The 22711-nt window shown below is 39.2% G+C and overlaps 1 protein-coding gene across 1 annotated transcript; it reads left to right on the top strand.

Moving 5' to 3' along the window:
- Nucleotides 1-6029: 6029 nt before the first annotated feature.
- On the top strand, nucleotides 6030-22614 carry LOC124637417 (multiple inositol polyphosphate phosphatase 1-like). Its single transcript, XM_047173890.1, has 7 exons — nucleotides 6030-6203; nucleotides 18286-18434; nucleotides 18651-18929; nucleotides 19159-19257; nucleotides 19423-19632; nucleotides 19816-20063; nucleotides 21477-22614. Exons 1-7 carry the CDS (start codon nucleotides 6059-6061, stop codon nucleotides 21715-21717), a joined length of 1371 nt encoding a protein of 456 aa, XP_047029846.1. The 5' UTR covers nucleotides 6030-6058; the 3' UTR covers nucleotides 21718-22614.
- Nucleotides 22615-22711: the final 97 nt, after the last annotated feature.

Here is a 22711-nt window from a genome sequence, read left to right as displayed (position 1 = left end):
AAAACATTAAATGTAAAAAAAGCCAATCCTCTACGCAATTCCTCCACTGTAAAAAGTTTTGAGATCGCATAGAAGCCAAGTCCTGTTCAACTTTATTTGTAATAATAAATCAATATTTTGTGACTATATCAGTAGTTTTGTTCACATTACAATAATATTGTCTTGGCCATGAGCACAAGTTAAAAGTCGCTCCTCGTAATAATGTGTAAATACCATTGGATTGATAAATTCTATATGGACATGATTTTACGATTGGACTGATTATGGACTGATTGGAATTTGAGATCACCATAGACTAAACATGCGCCATAGTACATGTGCAGTTCATTGATGTTGGATGATACTGACTGTCGGTCATTTAGTAACAATTGAATAAATTAAAAGTATTTAATTCTGTGATATTAAACTTCATGTTTGACTTTCACCTCTCCAAGATATGCTGTATTATATTTGTAGTTTATTGTGCTCATGGCCAAGTCAATATTATTGTAAAGTGAACGAAACTATTGATAGAGTCACAAAATATTGATTTATTATCTTCTATACATATAATAAATCTGTAAAAAAACTGTGTCTGTACATTGAATATATTAAAAAAATAATAATTGGGTGGGGTTTAGAAACAGTAATGGAGCACAAATCCAAAAAAAAATTCTGTCTGTATGTCTGTATGTCTGTATGTCTGTATGTCTGTATGTCTGTTTGTTTGTACACGCTAATCTTCCGAACTACTGAACAGATTTCAATGATTTTTTCTTTGTTGTGTCAGTATTAAGCCTGGTCAACATATAGGCTATTATTTATCTTCGAAACTTGAAGACCTGATGCAGAACACCAACAGACCAACAAAACTATAAGAGATACAAAAATGGTGTCATGGCAAAAATTGTTTCATGTGATGAGCATTTTCAGCTGAGATAATAAATTTGAAGACCTGGAACACCTGATGTGGAACCCTAAGAGCCCAGCTTCTCTGTACCATATACAGGTATGCCGTTTTAGCAAAAGTTGTTCAATTTGATAAGCACTTTCTATTGACTTATACAAATTGAAGATCTAAAACACCTGATGTGGAACTCCAGGGGCCCAGCTAGACTATAGCATATAGAGGTATGACGTTTTAGCAAAAGTTGTTCAATCTGATAAGCACTCTCTGTTGACTTATAAAAATTGAAGATGTAAAACACCTGATGTGGAAACCCAGGAGCCCAGCTAGACTATAGCTTATAAAGATATGACGTTTTAGCAAAAGTGGTTCAATCTGCTAAGCACTCTCTATTTTGACGTATAAACATTGAAGATCTGGAACACCTGATGTGGAACTTCAAGAGCAATACTACACTTGAAATGTATAGAAATGAATGTTATGAAATAGGTGAATCAAAAAAAGTAATTAGTCCGTCTTTTAGATAACCCTAAAATAATGGACACGTTTTTTTTCTTTTCTCCTTCTCACAAACAAATAATAACGAAGATATAACACGCTTGAATTTTGTGTTAAGTCACTGCTTAGTACAAATTTTACATACCTAGACGTGGCGTCACGAGCCCCCACGGACCCCAAGGACAATCCCCGGTGAACGTCGTTAAAAAAAAGCCAATTTGTGCTATACCATTGCTAACTGTGGATGAATACTACTTGGGCTATTGTGATGGGATGCTAATGGACTAGGAATGGGGAAACTACGGGAACTTTGGCACCTGCCGATGACAATGTATTAGATACATGTAAAAATGGCAGGTGGAGACTCGCCAGCTCACTTACTGGGCCCCCGGGAATCTGTCACTGAATAGCAATAAAAGGGCAACAGAGACATGAGCGGCTGAAGTGTGAGGATACCTCGGCGGATTTTAAACGCAGATTACGCGCTCTCTGTGGGTCACTTACCACGAGGTACCTATCCTCCGAGCAGGGCTACTAACCCTGCTCAAGCGACTCCACTCTGGATGGTCAAGCCAAGCCAGAGGCGTGAGACCTACCCCCGTCATGGTTCACTCCGACCGGCCGGAGATGGGGGACAGTATACTCTCCCTGGAGAACTCAGTATATATGCCCCGCGGGGTCGCTACACCCCGTCATCAGCCTCAGATGTCCTGCGATGCTTATATCTCATTATTATTGTCGTTACTATCTTAAGAGCCTTTGTCCCAATTATGTTAGGGTCGACTTCCAGTCACGATGCAACTGAGTACCAGTGTTTTAAAAAGAGCGACTGCCTATTTGACCTCCACAACCCGGTTAACCGCTCAACCCAACACCCCTCGGTAAAACTGGTCAGACTTACTGGCTTCTGACTACCCATAACGACTGCCAAGAATGTTCAATGACAGCCGGAACTTACAGTTTAACATCCCCTCCAAATAACGGTCATTGGTATCCAAAATATACGTAGAAAGTACATACGAAGTACTTAGAAAAGTTGCATTGGCAGGTACTTGCCAGACCTGGAATCAAAGACGCACGCTTATACTTGAGAGATTAGTTCTCTACCCACTAAACCACCACGACTTCCACTAAGTCATCACGACTTTGTCATCTCAGCAACATTTAATGTTTTTTTACGTAATAATACGTGTAATATTTTTGCCACACACAACTTAAATGCGGACTAATTAGAATCACTACTTTTATCCCTATGGTCACGTCTATTGCGGTTCAGTTCTCAGCGTTTTGCTTAGTCTGCTGTGCTTTTGCCGTTAAAGCAAAAAATTATATAAATATGGAACATTTCTAATGGCTATGCGTATTCCGTTGTTTTCAAGTCAACGGGCCCATAAAATTCAATATCAGACGATTCAGATCTTTGATTTTGCTGACCCCGTAGTCGCTGGCATAAGGGACAGGATCCGTGTACGAAGTCGCGGGCAGAAGCTAGTCGTAAGTATAATGTTAAGGTGAAGTAACTGCAAATAGCAATTCAATTCAAGCATAATGTTATAAAAACTGCCTCGTTAGACTAAAAGTCGCATTTAACGCAAATGCTGAGCACGGAGTATCGTTTTGTGGGTTTTAAGAAAACGTCACAAAGTATCTCAGAGTCTAGAAGTTGGGGATTGATTCACCCGTCCATTTGGAAGGAAACCTTTTTTTTTTTTTTTTTTTTTTTTAACGACGTAAAAAATCATCAAATGACCCCTCCCGCTGTGGGTTAGCAGCGGTGAGGGAGTGTCAGACTCTTACTGACTAAAAGCCGTCGTGTTCCGTCGTAGGCCTTCTTATGTGCTAGGGCCGCGGTACCTCTTTCGAACAACCCGCAGCCCCGGCAGGCCTTGGCCCTGCTGGGCCCCGCTGGGGTTGCTGACATCTCTTTGAGGAGCGCGTGGAACAACGCGCGCCGCCGACACGGGTCTGTTGTCTAAAAGCAGACATGAGCGATGAGCCACCCGAACTCACCGCCCACAGACCCACGCCTACGGTGGCCGGGAGTCGTCTCGCGACACCCGGCGCCCGTGGTGTCTACCTGCTCCAGCGCGGCGGCCGGGATGAGAGGTGCGAACTCTCTGACGTTCCGCCGCCTCCTTCTCGAGCATAACTGCTTCGCAGAAGGAGGCGACGGCATCCCATTCCCTCTCGCCCCGGACCATGGCTTGAACCAGGGCCGGACGCGAGAGGTCGCCGCCGCCTAAAGCCTCGACGAGGACCCGGCGGTGCCCTTCCCACGCAGGGCACTCCTGGACTGTGTGGTCCACCGTGTCCTCGGGGCTATCCGCACAGTGGTGACACCCGGGCGCCTCCTCACGACCGATTCGATGCAGGTACCTCCCGAAACAACCGTGTCCGGTGAGGACCTGCGTCATGCGGTACGTGAGAGCGCCGTGACTCCTCCCGAGCCACTCCTCAAAGAGGGGACTTACCGCCACTATGGTGGCGTGCCCTGCACTGGGTTGCGACAGTCGCTCCCTCCAGGCCACCATGATATCCCGCCGGAGCTCTGCCCGCTGCGCGACAACTTGTCGCGGCAACGGGGTTTCCCCCCGTCGCTGAGCCTCCTCGATTTGGAAGGAACCCTGCCTGTGATCTTCGGTCGTGTGGGATAGTCGCGTAAGGGAAAAATACTGCACGTGTGTCTACGCAAATGCATGTGCACTACTATAATACCTGTGTCCTGCGTAGCTCGCGGATCTTCTTAGTGAGAACAGCCGCCGTGGCGGACAATCGGTCTAGACACCATTATTAATATTTCTGTAATCAATAAAAAATTGACTATCATTTCCTGAACTGTTGCGATAACCAGTCAATTAGTAAGAAGTCCAATCCAAGTCATCACGCATCACGCGTCTACATCGAGCTACATATCCGGGCTACCAAAGCAAAGGTCTACTGCACCGACTAAACTAAAACCTTTATTGCCTGCAATAAAATCTATAAAAATAATATAACTTTTACAACCGCTACTAATCGGCCAGGTAATCAGGGCTGCTTATATTTATACCTTCAATTATTAGTTTTATAATGATCGTAAATTGTATATTATTCTCATGGTCTGGAGGCGTGGACAGCATGACACGGGCTGGGCCGTGATAATGACTTTGCATCAATATATATCAAGTGTTGATAAGATTAAATATTAGGTTGTAAAGTGGCAACGCAGTGGAGGTGTGACCGGCCGCTAATCCGACTTTGGAGACGAAGAAAAGAGGGTTATGTTTCATTTACATGTCACACAAGAATACGAGAATTATTTTAGCGTATTACAAGTGATGCTGATATGTAAACATAAGAATGCATGCTTTACTTTGTTGATCTCGTTGCTTAGCAACGGAGTATGAAGTAGTGAGATAATTTATCTTGGACGATAACATTTTGAGATTGTCTCTCAAGTATCATTGCGGAATAGGCTAGTTGCATACTTTAAATAAAGAAAGACATATTATTACATATTTATATTCATTAGTTTCATTCATAAGTCTCTTTGTTTGTGTCACAGGTGCGATATTACATATTTTTTTTATAATAAGTATCATGGTTGTATGATGTTGTAGACATAACTATTTTTGCTTGACATAATATTTACATAAAGATAGTTTTCCTTCACTTTTATAAACCTCAATCGAATGCAGTTATTCGTTATGGAAGGTTTACCTAAAAAGGGTCTCATTCAATCACATGGTATGTAGATTTTTTTAATATACTTTTTTCAACTTATATTTCTTCTTTGACACACTGGAGGTGTGCGTGAACTACTTTTATTACCATCATAATTACTTCAATATGCCTAATCTACTTATTTTTAGTAGGTAATATGATTAATGGCGCTTTAAGCGCTAAAGCTAAAGCGCTTTTCAACGTGTGAATGAAATGTTACAACTGAATAAATTATTATGATTGCCGAGGAAATTGATTTTTCTTTAAAAGGCGAAAAATATGACTACAAACAAATAGTTTATTAGCTTTATAATGGTACTTATATGTGTAGGTAAATCAGAGTGCGTCATGAATTCGCCTTGCCCTTTCTCGAGTCTAACTATAGACTCAGCTGGTTGCATATCGGACGCTCATAAACTGCACATTCAAACACTGTGAGTAAACCGTTTATTGCAAATTCCTATGCTTATAACTGGATTGCAAAGCAAATCATATACATTGAAATTTTTTTTTTTTTTATGGACTTAATTGCCCTCTCAACTTGTCTACAGTCATTCTGCTACGTTCTAAATTCATGAATGAAAATTTTGCTAATAATCGAATTTGAAATTCAATTGTCTCACTACATCTGTGTAAATACGTCATAGGCGACGATGCTGTATTGTACTCAAGATTAACATAAAACGTCTAGAATTAAACAATTGAATCCTAATAGGCCGTGTTATATTCAATTTGAAATTAGAATACGTTCTGACATAATTCAAATGTCATTTTAGTTTTCAACCAATCAATTTGTATGGAACTCCAATATCTATCGATTTGAATTTTTGTATCAGGCATAAAATAATCGTGTTTGTTTTTTTGTTCGGCTTGTGTGGGCACGGCCTTACGCAGTATTACTACCGTAGTGGGGACAATATAGGAAGCTGACTCGTGTCGAGCAACACAATCGGTGCACGGCTTCCAGTGAAGATGTTGAGGTTACTGCTCGTGGTGCTAACTGTTGTGAACGTGAAGGCGTGTTATTGGAACTCGCAATGCACGTACCAGCTCTTCGGGTCTAAAACACCTTATGATACTGTAAGGGGGGATATAAGGGACCACCCTTTACCAGCACGTAAGTTTCATTTGTTTTTATTTTTAAATTTTTTAACAGTTATAAAAAAAATAGGAGCAATTTTTGAAAATAGAATTTGGTGCAGCATAGACTATACACTATTCTTTAGTAGTAACTATATGTAGTAAAGTGTAGTAGTAGTATACTATTTACTTCGACATTATTATTTATTTAAATTACGATAAAATATTTGCTTCAGAGAGGTCAAGGAAAAAGTTGACCATACAATGTTATGGTAAAGCATAGTATGTTATTGGTTAAGATCTATACCGTCTTACCACAAAAAACTTTTAAACGTCAGTTTAAGACTTGTATAAAAAATGTCAGATTATGACGTTGAAATAAGGTCCATTTTGCAGCCACAATTCTTTTAGACAAGTCTTAGACACATGTTAGTTTTTGTAGTAAGACCAGTAGTGGTTAATCCTGTGAATATGTATGCAGTTATCTCTCCATAATCTCCATTAAACTATGTAATTCCTAAATACGTGTGAAACCTCGTTAGCACGGAACGAACTACTTATGTGTTTCAATTGCAATTTCACGGCGTTAATATGGATCGTTTTTCATGTCTGTTTAATTTATGTATTCCTCTCGACTAAAATTGGACGTAGTTATGCAGAAACGTTCCAACCCACAAGTCACCCGAAATCGAGTTATTGTGATTGAACAGCCTAAAATTTAGCATATGGTTATCTAAACTCAATATAATTCAACAATAAAACCTCTAGTACCTTTACTAGTTAGAATAAAAAAGAATACAACTGAAACGCGTAAATGCTTATATCTCAAATTCAAGTTTAATTTGAGATATAAGCATTTACGCGTACAGTGGGTTGGAACGTTTCTGCATAACTACGTCCAATTGTTATGAGAATATTTCGACTAGGCCTAATGTTTATGTATCTCCTTAGTATTGTCGAACTGCTGTTTAAAAATGTAAATATAAATTAAGTGAGTAGGTATAAATTAGTGTAAATATCTTTTGAACTTGATCTTTACATACACATCTAATTTAAAGAAAATATTATATTTGTTGGAAAAGTTTTTTTTTTTTAGAAAATCAGTCATCATTATTGAACTCATGCAATCAAAGTTTTTAGTTTGTCACATACCTGATCGTTGTTATGTGTGTACTATCAGTAATTTCATACTGATCTATAAGTCCAAAGGCTAGTTTTAGAAAACAATGTAATATTTTTAATCTTACATTTTGAATCAATTTCCACTGTAAGTGGTTTTTTTTGTTATGAAGTTTCGGTTGTTAGATACAAAATCAACTTTAGATAAATGCCGTTAAAGATCAAAATTGGCTGTACTGTTGTAGTTCCATAGACATCTCATGACTATAGTAGTTAAATCAGACTACATAGAATACAATAGTTACTTGAATAACTTGCTGCCCTGGGCTACCCTCGGAAAGGTTGGATGTCAGTGTTTCATGTCGTAGACACGTGTAACTGATCCACGGACCTTAAATTGAAACAGCATTAAAATTAGTAAACATATTTTTGTAGTTCGATAACTTATTTGACTGTTTTGTGCAGCTCTATTGTTTAAACATAAGCTGGCTATTGGCCCAAGCTTAAAGTGACTCTAGAGCCGCACAGACCATTAGACTGGTTGTCATTTGAACATCTATGACATTCGTTACGGGTAGTCAGAAGCCAGTAAGTCTGACAAACAGTCTTATCTAGTGGTATTGGGCATTGGGTTGCCCGGGTAATTGGGTTGAGGAGGTCAGAGGCAGTCGTTTTTTGTAAAGCACTGGTAGTTGTATCCAATTAGAATGGAGGCCGACTCCAATATATTTAGTTGGGATTTTGCAACCACTACTAGAGCAAAAATAAATTGGTTTTAAAAAACAAACTACATGCAGTGCAAATATCAATAAATTTGCTATACCTAAATACTATAAAGTCATAATCACTTTTAAGAATAAACTAAATTCTTTATGAACGTCCTTTATGAAGAAAACGTGATGATAATCAATTAACTAACAACTAGCTAAAATGATTAATGCGTCACTGGAATTTATGGTTGTTGTCAGTTTGTTTATATAGCATACAATGTGGTAGTAAATAAATATAGAAGTGAGCTTTAATAAGGTACAACACCGAAGTTTCTCCTGCGTCCCATTCCCGAAGAAAATTCTCGTTCCCGGACAAACTATAGCCTTGATACTAAGGGATAGTGCAGTAACTTAACAGTGAAAAAGTATTTCTAAACGATTCAGTGCTATCAGTAATTTTGCATTTTACAAAAAAAGAAAAACTGTTATTTGCATCGGTCTGGCATTCGGTGTCTAGTTTTTGATAAAAGTTTTTTATTTTTAGCTTTTCAATGACAACACTATCCGCATTAGTTGAAAGTTCTCGACAATTCGAATAATATAAGCCTCCTCCTTTTTGGAAAGTTTAGTTTGTACATAGTATTATGACATATATGATATCAGATACTCAAATCCAATACTTTACAATTAATTTTGGTAATTTCTTTTATTTTTCCTAAATGAGTAACACGACTATGTTAACCTACCGGATTAGAAGACCTCTGCCAAAAACCAAACATGCGCAATGGGCACTTTGTTTTGATGTAAGGATGAATATTTTGATGCAAACAAAACTCAGGTAAATAAGGAACTGGATTGTGAACTTAGAAACCTGATTATCTAATTTATGGAGGGATTTTCCTAATGTCCACATGTCACATTTATTTACTCGCAGTCAGAATAAAATAAATTGGGGTATTCTTTGGTCTGCAAAACAAATGACGAATTAAAACGAGACTTTCCCAAATATAAATTAATCGTAAACAAATTGAATTTAGAATGGTGGATGAATATAGTGGAAGGAGACGAGCAAAGAATCGAAGGATGGATTGTATGAAAGTCGATATGGCTAGAAAGAGTGTTACTTCATCATCATCATCATCATCAGCCTATCGCAGCGTTACTTGTGAGATGACAAAAAAGTATGGAAGAAGACATCATGCTATGCCGACCGCAAATAAAATTGGGATAATTGCAGGAGGGTGATAATGATGACATACAACGACCTAAGATGTTCTATAGTTTTGATTATCCATACACAGCTGGGTGACTATTCAATGGTGACTGTGGATACGCACAATTACTGCTAACGATTGAATAAATATGCTATTCTCACGATTGTTTGTACGAGCTCTTATGTAAATATAAACACGTGTTCTTAGGCTGCGCGCACGCTGCTGTGCCGCACGGTGGCGCCTTTTTATTTAATTATTCGTATATTTAGGTATTTGGGGATAGTTACTCTACAGAAATAAACATATTAGTTACCTGACTTATAAAAGCCATGATTCAAATGAGATAATTTTCAGTATAATATCTGTTTGGTGGATATTTTAAGTAAAATACACAAAATGATATTTATTATATCAAACTAAATAAATTACATATTTAACATCAGGTAAAAGTGTATTTTTGCGCAAATTGTATGTGTTAGTGTGAACTAGGTTTTAAATGCGTATTTCACTGACACACAACATTGTTCTATCTCTAACGTGTTAGATTATTATTAAATGAAAAAAAAACATGGTTCGTTTAGATTTAGATTAATCATAATACATACTAGGTATATATTTGGTAAATGTTAACTTTTCTTGTTGTATTATTCACTAACCATTTTCCCACGGTTTCACCCGCGTCCCGTGAGATTAAATACAGGATAAAAATATACCTAGCCTATGTTACTCGGGAAGAGTGTAGCCGACACTGAAAGCAAATTTTAAAATTGGTTCTTTAGTTATTACAAACAAACATTCTTTTTCGCTTTATTATACTCATATTAAAATCATCGGCAAGGATATTGAGCCCTGACTTTCACCTGCCCAGAAGTGATTGAAACTGAATTTTAAATAAGTACTCTGTACAAAATCGACCACCACTATTAAGCCCATTTACTTGGTAAACAGCGAAATAATAAGATACAAAATCACATGTAGGTACGGACATTAAATTGTGATTTGTCAAATAAACGACCGTTTTTTTAAACATACTGTTTATCCATCATTTGTTTTTTTTTGCTTTTCTTTAATAGGGTTTTCCATTTAGAATAACTTACGTCATAAAAACCGATCTTACATCAACCGAACAAATATACATAGGTACTTGTGTATTTTCCATACTTGAAATATATGAATGCGGTTTCACCGTCCGTAACTTTATTAAATATAGTATATGTTACTCGAAACAGGTGCAGCTGAAGCAACGGTGAGATTTAAAAAAAATATTTAGCAGTTGCGGAGTCTTTAGGGTGCAAACAAATGGAAGAATCATTTTTCCACTTTGTTATATTATTAGAGATTCAATTGGATTCACGTTATATTTTACGATAATTTGGTAGTTCATAAACTGTAAGATAGAAGACGGGTTACTCGATCTCGCTCATTCTATTTTGATACATAGGTTGAATAGACTTCTATTATCAATATTAAGCCATTATTTTGGTCACCTGTGACACCTATTATTTACTCTACAGAGTTAAAGTACAATAGGCTCAAACGTAAGATGATGTAATTAGCCTTTTGTGCCGACCTACGACAATCATACCTAATTATTTTAAACGATTCGATTGTGAAGCGATGGCTTATCATTTCAATAGAAATTGACCTGTACTGGGATTCTATAAAACTCGATCAACAACTCGCATTTCACTTCGATTCGTAATGTCATTTCATACTTTAGGGGAGGTAGGGGAGGGATGGGCACTTTTTCACAATTTATTGCATAAAAAATCAGATTTTACAGATCATTATCAACTTTTATTGCCATTTCTTATATTCGGCTAGATATAATGAAAGAGCTTTCCTAAAAATTACAATCAGTTTCAACATTACGAGATATTTAAACGGTTTTATTTAGCTCACCCCGTTTGTTTTATTATTTATTCTTGGATCAAATTTAGTAATTCAAATTTCACCCTCTTCCTGTCAACCGATTGGTCTGAAATTTTGTATACACCTTTAATTAAATCCAATATGGCCGCCGGCACAAAATGGCACAGCCCCCTCAATATGGGTATCAAATGAAAGGGCTACACAAGTAGAATACTGTCAGCAACCCCAGCGGGGCGCAACAGGGCCAAGGCCTGCCTGCACGTCGATTCTATAAAATTCGAACAACAACTCGCATTTCACTTCGCTATTCACTCTCACTTCGCATTCGATTCAGAACGACCTTGATTTTGCATTCTGTAAACATCACCTAATCACTTGCGAAGTGAAGTGAGCTCGACATCGACCAATGCTGTGCTAGTGACTTCCCCACTCGACAAAATGTCAAAACAAAATATTTAAGTACTTTTACGAGTGTTTGTTCTTGACAACTCACAGAAATGACAGATAGTCTATGGATGAACACCGTTACCAGTCGGTAACGTAAACTACCCAATTAAAAAAAAACAAAACTATGATCAGAAATCAGAATAAAAGGACCCCCCTTTTATTCTGATTTGATCATGTCTCCCAACTGCCCATCTCTCCCCTACCTCCCCTATAGATAGACAGATTTTGACAAATCTGTCTATTCTATTCTATTCTATTTTTGGATATGGCAATCCGTGTCGATGTCAATTCGACGATTCTGCCAATGACAAGTGGGATGACAAGCAAGTAGTGCTTTTAATGAAAAAAAAAATAAAAATAATAATTATATATTGATTTAAGACGGAGCTGTGGCCGATCTTGTGTAACTTAATGTGTTAGTAGGACGGCACTGAAACAAACAGAACTACATTTACATATATAAAAATAACAAGAAAATGTTAGTAACACATAACATACATATACCACAACCATACAAACTGAGGCCTAAATATAGGCCACAGTTTATAATTTAATATTGTTTTGATGTATAAACATCAACAGCATCTGGAGCAGTTCTGGACAGGAGTGGGATAAGAGGGAACGGAAATTAGTAGGGAGAGGAATTTTAAGTTTTTGGAGACGACCATATAAATCAAAGGATGAGTTGTTAGGACAGTCAAAAAATATATGGTCCAGGGTACCCTCATCCAGTCCACACTCGCAGAGGGATGAATCCTGCACCCGAATTTTGCGCAGAAAGACCGGTGTACAACAGTGACCTAACCGTATTCTGCACAGGACTGAAATTACCCTTTTAGGGTATTTTTTAAATTTTGAAAACCACGGTTTTGGTTTTACAACCGGTTGAATGGCGAAATAAGAGCTACCCTTCTTTTTGCTGGAGATGTTCCAGCATTCCTGCCACGAGGTCTCAAGACTCAATTTAGGGAGGTTTAGCAGGTCATGCCCTTGAAGGGAGAAGTGTACAAGGTCAGCAGACTCAGATGAACACGCATCTTTGGCCAATGCATCGGCACATTCATTGCCCGCTATACCGCAATGGCTAGGAATCCAGACTAAGTGAACTTCTTTTTCTTGCCTAGTGCAGGAGAAAAGGGACTTTTTAATATCCAGGACAATAGGAAAATGGAGTTTAGTTCTAAAGGGATTCTGGGATAGGGCTTGGAGACAGCTAAGGGAGTCAGTAAAGATAACTCCATAGCTAATCTCATGGGACTCTATAAAACGACAAGCTTCCAATAGTGCCACACACTCGCCTGTAAATACAGAAGACTCCTTCGGACATTTGAATTTCAAAATTATTTTAGAGTTCTGATAGTAAACCGCGGCTCCAGTACAGCCACCATTTGATTTGGAAGCATCCGTGAAGAACTTTTGAAACCCAATCCATCGTTCACCCAAAACCGCATTAAAGGCCGAATTTGCCGATGGGGAGTTTTTGGATATGCCAATGTTATAGAATATTTTAGGGGTGAAGCAAAGTACTTCATAGGGGTAATTAAATAGAGGAAGTCTGGGATATGGAGCAATGGGGGATTCTAAATTTTGAAAAAACCGGTATGCTTTTAGAAATAGGGGGATTTCTTTGTGTTCCCAATATTTGGAGCTGTGACAAAGAGTGTCAAGCTCTCTGAGTTTTGGGATGAGGGGGTGGGACGACTTGGGAATAACCCTGGATAGGAAACGGGAAGCCAGGTACTGACGTCTCAGGGCTAGAGGAGGTTCCGCGCATTCGACCTGCAAGGCGTTAATAGGCGACGACTTCATGCAACCTGAGATGATTCGAAGGCATTGAGATTGAATCCTATCTAAACCGGCCAAGGCACCTTTGTTGCTTGGAATCACCAAGTGTGACCCATAGTCCAGGATACTGCGGACTAAGGCATTGTAGACCAGTTTCATAGTGAAGGGATGGGCCCCCCACCAGACACCAGCGAGAGCTTTTAAGATGGAGATTGCTCTTTCGCATCTTTGGATCAAATAGTTAAAGTGGTGAATCCCGGATAATTTTGAATCTAAGAAAACGCCTAAAAATTTTGTTTTATTATTTATGGGAATATCTTGTCCTTGAATGTTAACTGAGACCTGAGGGATCAGTAGTTTTCGGGAAAAAATCACTACCGAGCTTTTTGGGGCGGATAACGTGAGACCATGGTTCAAAAGCCATGTGTGCAGAGAGTCCAGGGAGAGACAGAGAGATGAGGCAGCGTCCGCAATAGATGAATTTACTACATACAACACTAGGTCGTCCGCGTATTGTAGAAGGTGGCAGTCACAATTAAGGCAGGAGCCAATGTCTGCTGTATACAGGTTGTATAGTAGTGGGCTCAGAACTGAGCCTTGGGGAAGGCCCTTCCACGTCTGTCTCACCTCAAATACCTCCCCCTGCACTCTGAGCATCAAAGAGCGAGACATGAGGAGTGCGCATATACATTGTACCATCTTACCCGGAATCCTCAGCTGTTGCAATTTTTGCCTGAGAACTGGAAGAAGGACGCTGTCGTATGCGGAAGAGATGTCAAGGAAAGTGGCTACAGCAGATTCATTTTTGGAAAAGGCTGTACGGATATCAGTAACCAAAATTGCCACACTGTCCATGGTGCTAAGCCCCTTTCTAAAGCCAAACTGATGGCTCGGCAGTAAATCCCTAGACTCCACCAACCACTCAAGTCTATTTTTAATTAAATGTTCCAATATCTTGGCCAACACTGAGGACAAAGCAATTGGTCTAAGGCCATTCGGATCATCAGCAGTCTTGCCGGGCTTCAAAAGGGGAATTACTATCTGAGCTTTCCACTGTTCGGGAACCCAACCAAATTGATAACAATAATTTAATATTCCTAAAAAATACTTTTTTGCTTCAAAACCAAAATGAACTGCAAATGAGTACGGTATGCCGTCTATGCCTGGGGCGGAATCCCTAACATGACGTAACACCGCATCAAGTTCCTCCAAGGAAAATGGTTCATTCATAGGATCGTCCAAAATATTTACAGACGGGAGCAGAAGTTCTGAGGAAGAAGGAACATAGGCTGGAGCAATTTTGTCGAAAAAGGATTCAGCAGTTTGTCTCGAGATAGGGGAAGAGATAGATGGGGAGCAGCCTCGCCTGAAACGATTAATGCTCTTCCAAACTGCTGAAATAGGAGTGGAAGGGGATAGAGAAGTGCAAAACTTAACCCAACCGCGACGTTTCCTCTTGCGAAGAAGCCGTCGAGATTGAGCTAACACTCGTCTGTACCGTATAAGATTGACGCTATTCATCGCATCATTGTACTGTTTTTCGGCCTCTTTTCTTTCTTTAATAACCGATGTGCATTCTTGATCCCACCACGGGGGTGACGGGATTTTATTTCTGGCACAGTTGCGCAACGGAAAGGTAGAGTCTGCGCTTGAGGTAATGGCCGAGATAAAGCCATCGTAGCAGCTCTTAGCATGGCAGTGACCAGAAGAATCTTGGAAACTTGAATTTAAATTTGGAAGCGTACTAATTTTCCCCTCCAGTAAAGATGCAAACTTCGACCAATCAGGTTTGGACAAGTTGTACTTCAATAGTGGAGGAGAAGTTTTCTCTAAATAAGTTTTATTAATTAAAGTTACAACAATGGGGAAATGGTCGCTACCATGCGTCAGAGTAGTACATTCCCAATGAATTGATGCCGCCAACTCAACTGAACAGAATGTGAGGTCTACACAACTCTTTTGCTGTCCTGGAAGGGATCTACGAGTAGGGCTACCATCATTTAAGATGCAAAGGTCTAAATCATCCAAGATTTCTACTAAACCTTCCCCAAACGAATCACAACGATTGGAGCCCCATCTAAAGTGGTGACAGTTGAAGTCACCCATGACGAGCACAGGTCCTACTATGCTATTCAAAATGTCCCTAATGGTGGTTAAAAACCTACGCTGAGGATGGGAAATATACACCGATAAAACAGTGATACCCTCAATTCTACACGCAACTATATTCATATCACCATCCAGAACCGGAAGGGACAAGGTGGAGAGGGGGACACGATTATTAACAAGGAGAGCCGACCCTCCATAGCCATCAGATCTGTCACATCTGAGAATATTAAATAGTGGTATATTAAAACTGAGACTCGGGGTGAGCCAAGTCTCAGCTACAGAGCAAGCCAGAGGCTTGAATTTGTTGAGGAGGAATATGAGGTCGTGCTTTTTATGCCACACGCTCCTCACATTCCATTGAAGGAATACTTGGCGAGGCGCCATTTCTAATATTTGATAAAAGGTTAGTTAATTGGTAGGCAACGTTGGACGGTAATTGGGTATTATTGGTGGATAGGATTGTAGATAGAAGTTTAATAAGTATATCTATTATTGAGGAAACATTACTATCAATGAATGGGTTATTCAGAGCGCAGCCATCAGGCTGTGAAGGTGCAGGGGAGTTAATAATCTGCTGATGGGCAGCTTTATCATAAGAGGGAGATAGAGGGGCATGGGTCCTTGGCTTAAGGAAAACAGTTTTGCGGTATGACTGAGTGGGGGCGGGAACTGCTTTTGCAGCATTCGCATAATTGCGAGAAGCAAGTGGGACAGATTTGCTAGCTTCAGCATATGAAAGGGACTTCTCAGCCATAACCGTCTTAATGGCCTTCTGTCTACCCAACTCCGGGCATGACTTGCTATTTGCAAAATGATTCCCTGAGCAGAGCACACAGAATGCCTCCGCCTCAGAAGTGCTGCAACCATCACCAGGGTGATCATGGCCGCACTTACTGCAGCGAGGCTTGGACCGACACACTAGTTCCACATGACCAAACCTGCAGCACTTACGGCACTGGATGGTGGGATAAACATATTGCTGAACTGGAAGGGAAGTGTAACAGCAAAAAACTCTTTGAGGCAATACTTGGCCATCAAAGGTAAGTACACATGTCTCTGTTGCCTTGAATTCAGTTACTCCATCTATAACTACTTTCCTGCTTATGCGACGAACTTTCAGGATTTCACCACAACCTGAAGGGACCTGTAAGTATTTTGGGGCTTCCTCTTCATTTAAATCTGTGGGAACACCAGTCACAACTCCCATCCTAGTTATATTAAAAGTGGGGATTGAGGCAACATAGCAGTTCTTATGTAAAATGCTGTTGATAATAAATGAGTTTGCATCCTGAGGGGATTTAAACTCTACAGACACACGGTTCCTACCAACTTTTTTAACACCATCACGGACAACGTTAGTAATATTATGTTTTTGTAGGAATATTCCGAAAGTAACAGGGTGTAGAGAGGTACCGGCGTTAGGCTGGGGCTCCAATCGAGAGACATGAACGATAAAAGGTGCCTTATCAGTAGCTGAGTACCTGCTGCGGCCAACTAGGTTCCTTTGTTGTTTGGATGGCGGGGTTGACACGCTAATGTTAGCATCATCTCCGGAGCGTTTCCTGGTATACGAGGTTGATGGGGTCTGGGAGTCCGCGATGCTGCAAGCAACATCAGCGAGTTGGGATAGCGGATAGTTGGGGGAAAGAGGAGCATATGCAGAGATGTCGGGAGGATCGGGATCGGGAGGTTTATTTTGATCCATTATGCTTATAAACAACTAGTAAGTTACCGAAATAACAGTACACCACTGGAGACAAACACAAGGACAACACACAAACACAAAACTAAGTCACAAAAGTTCACCAAAACACTTAAAACGGCTGAAAATTCTAGGCACACGTGCTAACCAAAGACACTCTGTGGCGAGACCCACAAGAAAAAAAAAAAAACGACAAATCTGTCAAAATCTCGACTTTGATTTAGTTCAACTTGTCAACACGCTCGATAGTGAAGCGCTAGTGTAGTTTGACAATGTCAATCACGAAACTTTAAGGTAGAATTCCGTGGGTCGCGATTGTCGCAGCCGCGCGCGACAAAAGTCAACCTATGAAAATGTATGGCACCGCTGCCGAGGGCTGCGACAGTCGCGCGCGGACGACGAATTTCGTGAGCCGCTCGCGGCCGTACGCTTCTCAACATGGTCTAGCGCTTAATAACATCTATAGAATTTTAGTAAAACCAGAATTAAATTTTTGACAATGCCGCGAGCAGCTTACGAAATTCGTCGGCCGCGCGCGACTGTCACGGGCCTCGACAACGGTGCCATACATTTTCAAAGGTTGACTATTGTCGCGTCCACGGAATTCTACCTTTAGATCGAAGTCGAAGTGAGAGTGATGTCGAAGTGAGTTGTGATATTTTATAGAATCGACATGCTGAATTTGAATAGACATATTTCTGAAAATAAATATCATTGGAGTTATAAGCAAAATACTCATGAATTAAAAAAGGGTTTATCAAATCAATGTTCTTAGATTACTCTTCCGGCTGCTATTGAACATCTTTGGGAGTTGTTACGGGTTGTCACAAGCCAGTAAATCAAACTAGTCTAACCAAGGGGTATAGGGTTGCCCGTATAACTGGGTTGAGGAGGTCAGATAGGTATTCGCTCCTTGTAAAACACTGGTACTCTGCCGCATCCGGTTAGACTTAAAGCCGACCTCAAATATGTTGTATGGGGTGTATGGTAGGTGGGGGAAAAGGCTCGGGAGATGAGAGATGACGATTCTTAGATTATTAAAAGTATCTCGAGTGAAGATTTCCTGTTAAGTATTGGAAATAGGAGATGACTTGTTATTCAACAGTCTAGTGTCTTGCCTGACATAATATGATAAATTCAAATACTTGCTTTTTCTTGTAGACTGCCAAGCAGTATCGATATGGACCCTCAACCGTCACGGCAACAGGAACCCAGGCACCAGCGTCACCGTCGGCATGAAAGAGGTCGCTGACCTCAGGGACGAGATCATCAACAGTTATTTATCTGGCACCAGCCAGCTTTGTGCTCAGGTATCTTGAAATTTGTTTTTTCAACCAATTTCCAAAAAGAGGAGGTTAACGTGTAATTTTTTAAATAATTTCTCAGCATTCTGGATTGTAGTTGTCAGCATCTGTAATTTTCTATGTAGAAATACATATAAAAAGGTTTATCTCTTTTGGATGGGACACATCAGGCAGCATGACGATATAATGTCCATTTAAACTAAATCAATCATGCATTTCCAGGACATTGAAGACTTCAGAAAATTCAACTGGAACTCCACCCTCGAGACCACCCAGTCTTACCTCACTGGAGTCGGCTATGAGGAACTCTATGACATTGCTAAGAGGATCCGGGAGAAGTACCCTCATCTCCTCTATGGTTCTGCTGATAAGTTCTACCTCAGGCCTACCAATGAGCAGAGGACTATCACAAGCTGTGCAGCTTTTGCTCATGGTTTTACCGACGGGAAGAATCTGAATCTCACAATAGATGAACCAAGAACGAGAGATGATGTCATCAGGGTAAGGGAAAATATTAAAAAATACGTTTTAAATAGATTGACAATTCCAACCAATTTGGGAAGTTTCTACAAAAAAGATATGCTAATAATAGCTATACAAATAGCAATAATTAAACTCGTAGATGAAAAACGAGACAATGTTGACGAAAATTAAGAGTTCAGATTCATATCTTAGTGCAATGAACTGGGAGTGTTGCCAAACGTGACAATTATATTTTATCTCCCCACAGCCGTACGAGAACTGCGATCGTTATCAACAAGATGTGAAGGCTGGCCCAACTCTGGCCTATCAACTGGACTCATACTTTATTTCTCCTGAGTACATCGCTGTAAGTTTCATTTGATTTTCTTGAACTTTCCTATTTATGGCAAACGTAAAATTGACGGAGCTGATCTATCAAAAATAAATAGGTAAAAGCAACAATTTTAAAGCTGATTACTATAATCAGCATGCTAAGAAATCAACTCTGTCTAAATGAAATTCTTATTTCTAGATTCAGAACGCAGTGCAGTATCGTCTCGGCCTGAGCACAAAGCTGAATGCTTCCAGCATCTTCTCCATGTACGAGATGTGCCGGTTCCTCCGCTCCTGGACCAAGACCCTGAAGTCCCCCTGGTGTGCCCCCTTCACGGAGCAGGATCTCATCACACTGGAGTACTATGATGACATCAGGCATTATTATAGGAATGGATATGGCTCTTGGGTAAGTTTCATTACATAAGTTTGCTTACATTAGTTTATACTACGGGTTTAAAGCATGCACCTACCCTTCTTTATGTAGATTTTATAAACAAAAGTTGAACTTATAAATACCATAGGATAGTTTTGAAATAAGCTGAATTTGCCGTTAACAATTAAGATATTTAGAATCCCATTTCCTTTTCAGGTTAATGAAAATCTGGGCCGTTTACCCCTGAAAGACCTTTACGACAATTTCTTAGACGTCGTCCAAGGCAAAGGCAGGAAGCTGAATGCTTACTTCACCCATGACACCATGATGGAGATGGTCTTCTGTGCCTTGGGGCTCTACAAGGAGGATCCGCCTATCCAGGCGCTTCTGATGGACCCTGAACGAGTTTGGAGGACCAGTTATATTGGAGCCTTCTCTGGCAATCTAATGGCTGTTTTGAACAGGTAATCTTTATATAGTACATATCTTTTACCGACCCGTTTTGTTTCTTTGTAGTTGGTCACTAGAAAATACATTTGTATCTTTTTCTGGTCAACTAATACGATGTCCGTTTAGGCGTGACATATGTACTTTCATAAATTGATTACTCGATGCAAATATTACAATATTCTCTCTCTCTCTCTGCATCATGCTGCAGTATTTCTTCGGTGACCACACAAAATTTCGTATCTAAATGATCTAAGATTAATTTCTAGATATCGTTAAAGGCAATTCAAAGTTTATTTCGTATCACGCCGATTGTCGTGTTGGCGTTTATAGTGGTTTATTGATTTAATTCCCTACTTCCATACATATCTATTATGTGACCAATATTTTACGCTTTATTATTTGTCTTTTCGTTTGTCAGTATGTGAAGTACATAGTATGCTTGGAGTTCAGAGTGAGTCTTTTGACAAGTCAATTGAAAATCATTGCTCTATTCAAAAGTTAACGCTCAATCCTTCTTCGTGTGAGCCTCCTGCTTATGCCCAGCAGTGGGACAGTAAAAAGGATCGTATTCAAAAGTTACGCTTTGTGACATAAGATTAGTTTAATGAGATTATGATTCTTGAACAAATAAGACTTGAAGTTTATCTTCTATAAGATATTGGTGTCGGTACACGCCTCGATCACCAAATAGTCCTGATATTTACTATAGACTATAACTTTATCTTTCAGTCTATTGATTTCCTTAATCTTCCCACGCACTTGCCATTCATTGACGACTTGATATTTATTGTTGCATGTCCTTATCTGCTGGTTATCATAATCAACAATTTTATAACTACGAATCAAAGTCTAGTATTATCGGTTTCCTATATCGATGTTTTATGGCCTATTGTAATGTAAGATAGCGACCTTCTTGAGTAGGAAATCAGTAACGGTTATCAAAAGAGTTAATTATTTTGAAAGGGGCTCGACCGTGGCTCATATCACTATTTTTTTTGTATTCACACTATTATTAATTTATATTCATTGAAATTTTTAACACTGTTTTCTTAATTTAAATCCATTAAAATTTATTTTCTAATTTTTAGTTCGTTTTTTATGGCTAGCTGTAGTTTGTCTATTTCTGGTTTTACATAAGTAGTCTGAGCTATGATAAGCCTGGATCGTCTGTCGTATCATTTATGACAATTTGAGCTGAAATTATTCAAATCTACATGTTAGAGATATCGATGACTTCATTTGTCTCTTAAATATTGATAGGTTAACATGAACTTTGTTCTTGTTGATAACAGAGATAAAATATGTTATTTATGGATCATCCATTTTCTCATTTGAAAGAATCACCTGATCCCAGCATTGCTGATATAGATACGAGCGATAACGCCGTTTTCAGAGTAAAAATAGTTCATCTATGTTGTATTTTTCAGTTGTCTCGAATCTGGCACCCAACACTCATACAAGGTCCAACTCTTCATCAACGAAAAACCGACGCCAATCTGCCCCCTAACAGGGTGTACATGGGAGGAGTTCCAGGAAAAGTTCAAGCCTTTCACTAACGCCAACTTGGACTTCTGCAGCATGACCTACGTCCATGATGTTGAGGACGAACATACCAGTCCTTCAACCAATGCGGCTCCTCCGACAAAAGCATTTTGGAATTGGTACTGACTGGAGCACGGTTAAAGTGTAATATGCACAGTGCAAAGACATTGCTATCCAAAGCAGCATTTTCTTTAAGTGTTTTTTAGTCAATTTTAGTGTTCGTTTTTAAAGATATATTTGTATTGTCTGATGTGTTGTCAAATAGCCAGGGGCCCGATTCTCCTAAGTTAATAATGTCAAAACTAAATAGAACTTGAATCGCAATAGCAGTTTGAACCTTAGCAAGCATTCTGCTACTAATTTAAGACCAATCGTATTCCAATGACATTCGATTGGTTTGCGACTGGTTTGCCATTTGGTCTATACGCTAGTTTGCTCTACAATCGCTCAATCCCTTATGTATCACATACGCTTCAATCGTAATTGAGTCATGATTGGATCTCAGTTGAATACGAATCGTATGTCGCTTAAGTAATATTAGTAGAATCGCGCCCCAGATTCATCAAATATACCAGTTGAAATTGTTTGTCAGATGATTATGTGAATGATGTTCAAATCATGAGTGTCTGATAGTAAATACGTATTCGATAAAGAAGAGTTGACACATCCTGTGACTTTAAACAGATATCTATACACACCTCAACTACCTACATATGTTTTTGTGATATTTTTAGTGTTCTCGAGTTACCTACCTCGACATTCACTAAATATAAGAGTTATAACATTGTCTATTTCTTAGTTTTCCGCAATACTAAGAATGTTATTTTGTTTATCTAATTTCTCATCTTCTGTTACCAGGAAATAATTTGTTTATTTGAACAAAAATACTGTTTATATCGTTATTGTTAATATTGTTTGTAAGGCTGTGAGATCAAAAGAAAATGTTAACAGTTCCTCGAGTTTTGTAAATATGTAAGATGTACTGTTGTTATAGATATTTATTGTAATATATTTTTGACTAAGTTTATGTGTTTCTTTTATATCCCGGGAACGGCTGAGCTCCGCTCCTTTTATGTATATGTGCATGTGACTGGGAGATAGAAAAATATATGTAATATCA

Source organism: Helicoverpa zea, chromosome 16, assembly GCF_022581195.2.
Source record: "Helicoverpa zea isolate HzStark_Cry1AcR chromosome 16, ilHelZeax1.1, whole genome shotgun sequence".
Lineage (NCBI taxonomy): Eukaryota > Metazoa > Arthropoda > Insecta > Lepidoptera > Noctuidae > Helicoverpa > Helicoverpa zea.
This window is presented reverse-complemented; position numbering and strand designations above follow the sequence as displayed.

Excerpts from the sequence above, each read along its gene's own strand:
- LOC124637417 (XM_047173890.1), top strand. The coding sequence starts at position 6,059 with ATGTTGAGGTTACTGCTCGTGGTGCTAACTGTTGTGAACGTGAAGGCG. Across the intron at positions 6,204-18,285 it reads GGACCACCCTTTACCAGCAC|ACTGCCAAGCAGTATCGATA; the intron begins GTAAGTTTCATT and ends TTTTTCTTGTAG. Across the intron at positions 18,435-18,650 it reads CCAGCCAGCTTTGTGCTCAG|GACATTGAAGACTTCAGAAA; the intron begins GTATCTTGAAAT and ends ATGCATTTCCAG.